This window comes from Chiroxiphia lanceolata, chromosome 6 (assembly GCF_009829145.1).
Source record: "Chiroxiphia lanceolata isolate bChiLan1 chromosome 6, bChiLan1.pri, whole genome shotgun sequence".
Lineage (NCBI taxonomy): Eukaryota > Metazoa > Chordata > Aves > Passeriformes > Pipridae > Chiroxiphia > Chiroxiphia lanceolata.
Genome location: NC_045642.1, coordinates 26,888,463 through 26,898,693, shown reverse-complemented (window position 1 = coordinate 26,898,693; position 10,231 = coordinate 26,888,463). Strand labels below are relative to the sequence as shown.

The 10,231-nt window shown below is 40.9% G+C and overlaps 1 protein-coding gene across 10 annotated transcripts in view; it reads right to left on the bottom strand.

Moving 5' to 3' along the window:
- Nucleotides 1–2,112: 2,112 nt before the first annotated feature.
- The window catches only part of MGA (MAX dimerization protein MGA), a 64,500-nt gene continuing 56,381 nt past the window's right edge, over nucleotides 2,113–10,231 (bottom strand). For all 10 annotated transcript variants that reach the window (XM_032689748.1, XM_032689749.1, XM_032689753.1 and 7 more), the window contains 4 exons: nucleotides 9,563–9,796; nucleotides 8,301–8,477; nucleotides 7,707–7,859; nucleotides 2,113–6,692 (listed from right to left, as the gene is read on the bottom strand). In XM_032689748.1, coding sequence (XP_032545639.1) covers nucleotides 5,392–6,692; nucleotides 7,707–7,859; nucleotides 8,301–8,477; nucleotides 9,563–9,796 — 1,865 coding nt within the window. In that variant the 3' untranslated portion in view covers nucleotides 2,113–5,391. The remainder of the gene's footprint in view (nucleotides 6,693–7,706; nucleotides 7,860–8,300; nucleotides 8,478–9,562; nucleotides 9,797–10,231) is intronic.

The following is a 10,231-nucleotide window of genomic DNA, read 5'->3' as shown; positions in this document are numbered from 1 at the left end:
TCCACATCTCACACAGGCAGGGATCCTGCCAGCCAGCTGTTACTCCCATGCTGAGAGCTGAGGAGCAAAGTGTGCAGGGACAGCTGGTTAAAATGTCACCTCCACTTTGATTTCCAGCATCTGCTTTTCACCAGAGGAGAGCCAGGGCCAACAGCTGTAACCTCGAGGAACTAGAGTCCTGTACACTGACAGTCCTACCGAAAACTGAAACTCTCACAAGAGCCAGACGAACCAGGTAAGTGGTTCCAGTTATGGAATCATTAAAGAAAGGAGAGGTCTTTGCTTGTGCTTTGTATCACAGGAACTCTGCTGCCAGCAAGGGGCTGTTAAAGAGCAGCCCCACCGAAACAGGGGACAGCAGGGGCATCCCTGCACCAACACAGGTCAGACACCCCAGGCTGCTGGATGGACACACAAGTGGATTACTGACACAACCATAGGTCCTGGAGGCCTCACTGGTGACAGGATGTGCTTGCACTGATGAATGTGCTGGAAGCTGTGGGACTGGAAGCCTGGGGCAAAAGACCTTCCAGTTGCTTGAAATACTGTACAGGATGTTTGTGCTGGCAGCCTGCAAGGCGAGGCCCAGGTGGCTGGTGAGGAGGACAGATTGAGGCTTTTATCTTCATCAGAAAAGACTCTCAGACAAGTGGAGCCTCTAAATCTTCCTAGGAGTAGAATTCTGTTTCAGAATGAAGAGGACACCTCCAAAAGAGCTCTCACCTGTCACGGGCTTCCAACTCCCAAGAGACACAAGATGGACGACAAGGGTTGTTGCCATCTGAGGCAACACAATGTCCAAATTAACAGGAATAACCAAGTATACAGTGGTGTAATGATGCCTTCTTGGTCTATAGCAGCAGTTAAAAGGGCAAATAGACACCGAGCTTAAGTGATAACAAATGGCATCACAATTCCTCTACTACCATGACCCCAAATGACAGTGATTAATTTAGATTCCATTCATTGCTAATTATGGACAAACTGGTCCTGCACATTTTTGGGTTGCATTTATGGACTTAAATCTGGCTTTAGAATCAGTTACTGCAAAGCTCCCTGTAACTTTTCATAGTCGACGGAGCTTATTTGTACCATCATCTGTATTTCCAAGAACACAATGAATATGCTGGAAAACACAGGTCCCCAGCACAGATCATGGGACTCTATTGGGAAGTTTTTTCCATTGCAAGCCTGACTGGATGTACCTTATGCTTATATTCCTTTCTATTCCAAGAAGTAACTTTACTCCTTAAAATAAGGAGTAGTGGGATGAGGCCTTGCTGAAGGGTTTCATCAGAAGTTTTCAAAAATACATTGACTCTGTCACCTATTTTTATTCATTTTCTCCCGTGAGATCTGATCTTCCTCTTTAAAAAACAATAAATTCTGCAGTATCTCTTCTCAGGTCTGTGACTTGCTCATTTATAGATGTTTACTACATAACAGAAAATAAAAAAAACCCTCAAAACACTCCCCCCCCAAACAAAAAAACCCCCACCTTTCCAAGTGTGTTATCTCCCACTTAATAGACATAAAAGCAATAGACAGTGACTCATTACAAGCATTTTATCTATTTCTTCTTACAAAGCCTCTCCTCTAACACTTCATTTGAAGGCAGATCTGCAGACCTGTTCCCATTAGGACAGCTCTGGCATTGAACTTCTCTAAAGGAAACAGATACAAAGGATAAATCCAAGTTTAGGGTTAAGGGAGGGCATCTGGAGAGTGCTTTTATGTGCATTTAATCTTTCAGCTGTTCGGGTTTTTTTCTTTTTATGCCATGATCAAATATTAAGCCCCTTGGCTTCCTGCTCAGGATGCACCTTGGTGAAAATAAAGCCCTTCAGTTTCTTTTCTGAATTCAGTAAGTCAAAATCTCTTCTTACAAAAACAATGATATTTCCTGCATACTGCTCACGACTAAAGGGAGAAATCTCCTCCGAACTGTCTGATCATTTGAACCAAAACACAGATGTTTTGCTGCCAAAACTTCTGCCTGAGAGCATATGTGTGTGTCACTTGCTCAGCTCCAGTGCCACGTGTCACCAACAGCACATGCCACCACATCATTTCTGCTCCCTCTCCCTCCCTGTAACAAACTTTCAAAGCCAGTTTCTAGTCGACCTTGATTGGTTTATTTTAGTTTTACACTTTGTCCCTCACATACAGTTAAGTGTCTTGTACTGTTAGATTTCTACAAAAATATCAATTTTTCAAAAGCAAAAAAAAGGGAAAGATATATTTTAATATATAAAAGGAAAAAAGCTAAATCTGACATTTCATTATATTCTTAAAAACATTCCAGTCTATTTACAGATGTGTAAAAAACAAAGAAAATCTCCAGGTCTCTTGGTGTAGTGAAAGCGTGCGCCTTGCAGGGGTTTCCTTTGTTCTCTTGATTCCAAAATCTTCTCAGTAGGTGCCATATTCTATGATTATTGCCACAAATGATAGCATATATAATTTTTAAAAGGTTTGGGAGCTTAAGGGAAGAGCAAAAGAAAGTCATCATTTAAATTCATAGCAAAATATTCATAGCAAAAACCACATGGGACAGTGAAATGAGCAAAAACTGAGAGCATTTTGAACATGCTTTGTTGACTGGTAGAACCCATTCATAGATCCTTCATGGAACTGCACCAACTACCACCTTTTGTAGCCAAATTGGGGGGCTCTCCTTAGTTAATTTAGTAATCACATTCAGGGGCCAAAAATTTTTGCTGTCACCTTTACACAGTACATTTTTATTGCAGTAAAGTTACTTAGTGCCCAATGCCAAGCAATAAATTTGTCACCTTTACACAGTACATTTTTAATGCAGTAAAGTTACTTAGTGCCCAATGCCAAGCAGTAAATACATCCAGGAATTTTACACTATGTGATAATGAACAGAACATCCTCAAAAGTACAGCATTTATTTTAGATCATGTTTGATCCAATTATCATGGTAAGTTACAGCCTTCTCTGTCCCAGAGAAAGCACACAATTCTGTGTGCTAATTAAAATCAGCTATTTGGAACCATAAAAGGGTGAGGTACAGAAAGAGGGGTCAGTGATTAGGAATTTGAAAGGAATCACAGCACAGGTCTGGATGCTGTTTCTCACACAGGAGGAATAAAATCTACTGGCAAAACAAACTGCCGCAAGTAAAAAAATAAGCAACTTCAGCCTATTGGAAATGCTCAGAACCAGATTCCCAGATAAATAACATTTAAATCTGATGTAGTGCTAGTAAACTACTTTAGTTACTCCAGATTTCTACTGGTTTAAAATAAGGTTAAAATTCCTTAATAATAAGCAATGTATGTCAAAGTACTTCCTGGGAATGTAAATCCCCTTTCCTAAGGCATTCAGTGACAACTGTAAGACCCTGCAGGACTCTCATAATGACCTAAACTCTCTTTTCCAAATCACTAATACAGGACTTGTACCAAATATTAAATAATAAATATGCAAAAGGCAACAGGGAGTTGTATGTAACTGCTTTATAACACACTGTTTAGAATGGCCAAGTGAAGAACCTTTTTTATGTAGTCTCTGGAGTAACTTTATGCATATTGAGCTTGAAGGGCTTCTCTCCTATAAGCTCTCCTATATAAGCTAATAAAAGATAAGGAAACACCCAAGATACGTGTATTCCCTGATGGATCTAATGTAGACATGGATCCAGAAAATGCAGCTTATTGAACAGGGCATATGTTTGCTCTGAGTACAAACACTGCTCCCTAACTGTGGAAGAACATCGCTCACAACACCTGCGCAACCTCAGTGCTGGAAAGATGAAATTCCTGTATTACTGCATCACCAAAGATGGGGCATTTGGAGGGTGGGGGGGATCCCAGCTGCTGTTGCTGGAACAACATGGAATTACATTCCTAAACACAAAGCAAAATGCACCATCAAATTCTGTATAATTTTCAATTTTCATGGCAACATTTTTTACCTTTTTGGAGCAGTTAAGAAGTCCCCCAAGCACATCATATTTACAAACCTGATAGGAAAAGATTGTGTTTACACTCATTAACAAATCCTCTCTCCTAGGCTGAAAACTTCATTTGTCAAGAAAATTATGAAAACAGAAATTGTGTACAAAAATATAAATATCTTTACAGTCTGCAGGCCCTTCATATCCAACAGTTGAGCAGTGAAGAGCATCTACAGGTTATTGAGTAAGCAGTGGTAGAGAAGAATAAAAAATACATCTCATGATTCAATACTGCCCTATTTCCCTGGTAATGAGCATTTTTGTTGACTTTTTTTGCTATACACAGCTTGTGCAAATGCAGTGAGAAACCTCTGAGTACCTTTCCTGAATTCATAAAGAAATGAAAGGTTTGAAAAGCTATACACATATTTTCATATATACATTCACATATACACCTTGCTCACTTATGCTAGGCTACAACAGTCCTGAAAGTGTTCTGCATTTTTCTGAAGCAACACTTGGTATCAACACTCCTAGCCAACACATACATCTTGAAAAATGACAGAAGGAAAAAAACCAGGAACTGGGAAAACACTCAAGCTACTTCAGCATTGTATTTAAAGATGTAGCAATGGGGTGTCCACATTTTCTTTCAACTCTCTGTAATTTTTCCTTACAGATGTCCATCAAAGGAGGGAGTACTTGTCTGGGAGCAGGAGGTGAAAGTGAGGACAGTTTTATTAAAGTTAACATACTGTCCTACTTCTAATTACACTGGGAAATATATTTTTCTTCCCCAAGTAGTGAGAGTTACAGACATTTATTAAAATGTTCTGTGCATAAGCTCCTAAAACTAATATCTGCTAGAGAACTATCTAGCACCAAAGAAAAAAATCCTTTGCACTTCAGCCCTCTGCAGAGTCTGATTTCCTTTCCGCTTAACAACTTTGAGAGTAACTGCAACCTGATTTCTGCATCTTTATCATATTCTGCAAATACTAAAACCACCAAATCTGAACAATGCCATTTCTGCATAGATAATTTACACGGTACAAAAACATGTAATCCAGATTTTTTTCCCCAACAAGTAAGTCAGCTGCCTCCCTCTTAGAGAGAGAAAAAAAATCTCTTTCAACAGCCTCAGTTTCTCAGTCCTTTGTAAAACTATTTCTGTGAAGGATCCAATTTTGGGAGGATACCATGTGCCCAGCAATGGTTATAGATCATCTTATTTGTTTTGAGAAAGGGAAGGAGAACACCCAGAATAAAACAGTGAGGTAAAAATACATCAACATGCTGAAGTTTCATAATACTTATCTCTCAGTTTGGGGCCTGCCCCTCAGATGAACAGAGTGTTGATGCCTACAGAAAACAAGTGTTGCCGACAACGGAGGCTGCTGAACAATGACACTGGCTCACACTGCTCCACATCTCCATTCCAGTCTCTGATAAAAAACCCTCTTCATTTATTTGCCTGCTGAATTTGAAGGCAAGATCCCAGCAGTATTCAATTTCGTAGCCACAGGTGCTAATGTGGGCATCACTTTGTTATCCTGTCCTTCTTGAAGAGTTGCAGGTAATGAAGTTTTTACCCCACTAGGTGCCAGTTTTCCAACTACAGGTGCCAATAAGGGCATCACTTTATTACTCTGCCCTTCTGAGTCCACTGGCAGATTTGCCACTTTTAAACCCAGTGGTGCCAGCTTGGGCATGGGCCTCCACGAAGTTTCAGCATTACTGGCTTCTGGATTAGCTTTCATCTGCAAAACTGGTGGAGTCACATTAGTGGTATCTGACAAGGTTGTTACAGTTTTGCCATTCCCACCACTGGTTACAGAGAGATTGGAAAGTGGATTCTTCATTTCAGCACCTATCACTATCTTTAAGACATCTGCTTCAGTTGAAGGCTCCCCAGAGATCTTGTCCCCATCACTAAGGTCATCATCTTCCAGGTGCAGCAAGAGAGGGCTTAAAGAGCCACCACCCTCTGGAACTTCAGAAAGGTCCTTAAAACTGCCTCCCAAATGGCCAAACTGGAAGGAAGACCCATCTGCAGCAGAGAGATCACTGGCTGTTCCCCGGCGAGCTTCTGTATCTTTACGAGAGAAATCTGAGTTGAGAGTGGTGGGCAGTTCTGACATAGCTGAAGCATCGTCGTTCAGCTGCTGATTGAGGAAGGCGATCTCATTGAGCAGCGAAGTGAGGGTTTCATCAGTGTCATCACTCTCCTCAATGCTGCTCAGTATCTCACTTGTATCCAGGTCTGCTTCCTCCATCGCAGATGCTACTTTCCTCAATTCCATTTCTATCCTGGAATCTTTGATCTGCAGCTTACGGAATGGCATTTCTTTAGATTTTAATCTTTCTCCTCCAGGATCACTGTCTTTCCTCCTGGCTTGGCTTCCTACAAACTCACCAATGCAGAGCTTTTTGCTGAACGACTCTGAAGGTTCTTTTGTACGTGGTATGTTCCGGAGTTGTGGAAGGCCATCTTTATTTTCAAAGAAAACTTTTGTAGGACCTGTGACATTTCTTCCATCTCCACCACTGTCTCCTGGACATGGTTCGACTGTTTCTTCTGAAAGGATGCTATCACTCTTCCTAGTTTCAAGAGGTGCTAGAGCCAAAGATTTCTCAGAAGCTGGAGTACCTGCAGCTGTTGTCATATTCGAATTTTTGTTTCGGTTCAGGTTTAGATTCATGCTTGCCTCAGCAGCCAGTGATGTCACATTAACAATCTTTGGCATCATGAATGAATCTTCGCTTTCTGCAAAACCACAAAAAGCAGCATCCATCAGGATACACATTAACTGCAAGGTAATTCCTAGTTAAATATAATTTGCCTACTTTCAGGTTGTCCTCAAGTAAACTGCTATTCACAGTTTAAACTGATTACACAGGTTTGGTCAGGTGACGCTTTAACACAGCAATAACTTAATTTTCAACTTGTAGAACAAGACCAAGCTCCACAGCACTTCCTGCCCAGTCCTGTCCTTCAGCAGCCTGGCACAACACAACTAACTGTAATGGTTAAAGTTCTGACGGTGATGCACAGGGAAAACAGAACGACAATCTTCCCTCTTACTGTTTTTTTCATGCTTTGCTTTTATGTTCACATCTTGCAGTATTGATTTTGTGCACTACAGAGGAATTTCGGGGACTAAACAGTTACTTATTTTCTGCCTCCAAGCAGTGTTATTAGCACTCAGATTTTTCCCAGCCCCAAATCTGAAATGAACTTCCCTTTTTCATTGTGACCAAACAACTACAGTCAAGCAGAAAGTAGGTGGCTTGATTTAAACACAACAGACAGCAAGCAGCACACTGCTGGCAGGAACCTTCCCATGCCTAGATCCACTACCAGTATGGGGTCTTGAAAAACAGCTATCCCACAGGCAGCAGAGCTGGCAAGGTATGGGAAGGGGTTATGCCAGAGTAAGAGCCTGGATGGGCAAAGATTTTCAGCAGCCATACCACCACTCTGCACTGCACCTTCCCCAGAAGGATGCATGACACTAGGGACGCATTTCAGTCTCCACTTATTCTGACTTTGCTGAGGGCAAGGAGGCTCAGTGAGGTGAAGGAAAGTTAAAAAGCTCTCACCTATAATCCCCTAGAGGCCCCTCTAAATGGTTCAAAACATTTAATAGTGATTTTCTTTGAATACCCAGACAATAATACTTATGATTACTTCCTAGTGAGAAAACAATTTACCTTCAGTTTTGCAAGGATAATCTACCCTGCATGCAAGCACAGAGATCCATGAAAACAAAGAGTTTACCTGAATGGGGCACGGTAGCTGATACCGCCGTTGAGGGCACTGGATTTCCAGCAACGGTTGACAGTGTAATGGGAATGGTAGAGTTAGTAAGGATTCCTTTTACTTGGACAGGAACTGTTGATCCTGGCAGTTGAATCATCACAGAAGTAATACCTTATGCAAGAAAAGGGGAAGGGGGGTGAGGTGGAAATAAGAGCCTTTCAGATACTCAGTTAAGCCTGGAAAACAAGAGCCGTACACTTCTAGGCAAGACTTTACTTATTATAAGGCTTTACTTCTTATAATAACATCTTAAAGTAGTAAAAATAGAAATACAGACTGGTTATGTGATTAGGAATTCTTCCCTACGTTTACCTAATTTGTGAACAGCAAAAATTTAACATGTTTTACTTACCTGTTGATAAACTGATAGTTTGAATTAATTTCATCAAATCTCTCTTATAAGAGCCAGGCTGTACCTCAGTCAGTTAAGTTGTAAAAAAAATCCAAAAAATTAAAGCAAAAATTAAGTAACACATTATTTTGTAAACTGCTATGCACATCCATGAACAGCATTATACTGATATTCATTAACATGTTCTCACATGATCATACCTGGCTGTGCTGTCATGGTAGTACCGACAGCTCGAGGCTTTAACTCAGCTTGCAATAGCGTGGAAGGAACAGCTGCTACCTGTCCTGGGACCAGGGGGCTCTTCAGCGTAAGCACCTGCCCCTGTGGAGTCATCACTACACTTGCAGCAGTTAGGGTAAGAGAGGCTGAGGAGTCCTCTGCAAAAAAGGAAGTACGCAAAACACCAATTTATTCTGGCATAGCACCCTTGATGGCAAACAGCATCCTGCAATCCAGCATTAAGTACAGTTGTGGAAGCAACTCCAGCTAGAAGGTTTACAAAGCCCAGAATAAAAGCTGCTACAGAAGCTATGCAGGCTCCAGGAACTGCACCTACACAGCTAGAGACAGTTTATACTATCTCTTCATGTAGTTAACAATCCTAACTCTCCAGACTGGCATCCAGATCAAATATCAGAGTAGTCTGGCTGAAATTACAAAGGGGACTTGGTTCAGTCCAAAGAAAGCAAGGAAGTTCTCTCATCACATCTGAATTTTGATGCCAAACTTCCTGAGGACTGGACAAACATTAAGCTTGGTAAACCAGAATGACCAGTTGTTTATAAAAGCCCAAGAATACTTCAAGTAAGGTCTACTTAATATTTCCAAAAGAAGAAACATCACCAGATCTCCACAGAGTATTACAGTAGTACTACCACAAAAGTTTGGATTTCTGTTTTCTGTTGTTCCTTCCTACATTTATGGTATGAAGGTCTCCATAAATGCTGAACACTTCTCCACCAATTCTCAGCTCCAAAAAAATTCTCAAGTGTCTGACAACTCTGTCATTTAATTTAAGAGCAAGTTTCCACCACCTCAAGAGCTAGCTTGTTTGAGGAGTGAGGTTTTAAAAACTGAATCAATTCTAGCAACTCCAGTATTCTGGGAGTTGAACTTAAAGTTTTGAGTCAGCAGAAAAAGTACCACCTTTGACTCTCAAAAATTACTCCCAGATTGCAGTGATACTCTCAGAGACCAAAGGACAACTTAATAAGAATTTACTTCCCATCATGCTGAAACTCTAAAGTCACGTTCATCTGAAGGTCTCAGTAATGTCAGTCTCATCCTTACTGAACACAAATGGTTTCCACACCTATCACATGGACACTTCCTGGTTCTATACACAAGTCTGTCTCAAGAGTGAAGCTGCCTGCACAAGCCACCTGGCATTTTGTCCTCCTAGGGGGTGTTGCTTCAATGCCTGTCTCCCCCTTCTGCAAAACATGCATTCCTTTTAGCCCACCTGTGGCGCGGACTCCTCTTCTGGCAAGTATCAATGGCTTGCCTCTTCTATTTGTCATTGCTATCTGGGTTGGCTCTCTGTGGGGAGCAGAGGATCCTTCTTGCTGTGTGCTAGCAGTTGAGGCTGCAGCAGATTTCTCTGGCTCGGGTTCTTTCTTTTTTTTTTGTGCTTCTATTGCTTTTTGTTTGGCATAAATATATTCCAGTTTCTTCAGGACAACCTCCTCTGTCTTTCCTACAGAAAAATTATCACAGTCAGCCTATCTTCAAACTTTTTCCAAAACTAAACCACCGAAGACAGAATTAAAAATCCATTGACACCATACAATTACTATATAACAGATAACCACCATCCCCATCAAGTAAATAGCATATTTAGTATCAGAGGGAAGCAATTACCTATTTATTCCAGTATAGTTTTTTCCTTCAGAAACATCAATACATTTCAGAATTTATCTGTCACTTTAATAAGCAGAAATCAGCCTGGACAAGCACAGGCTCTTGCTGAACAAGTACTATTTGAAAACACCCACAGCTATGAAAAATCCTCCCATTTCTCTAATGATGAATGTACGACTACCGGATAAAATGTTACCTTTACCTAGAATGAAATTTCTTGGACTAATGGACCCTGTTATTTAAATTCACGTACAGTTTACCCTTGCCATGA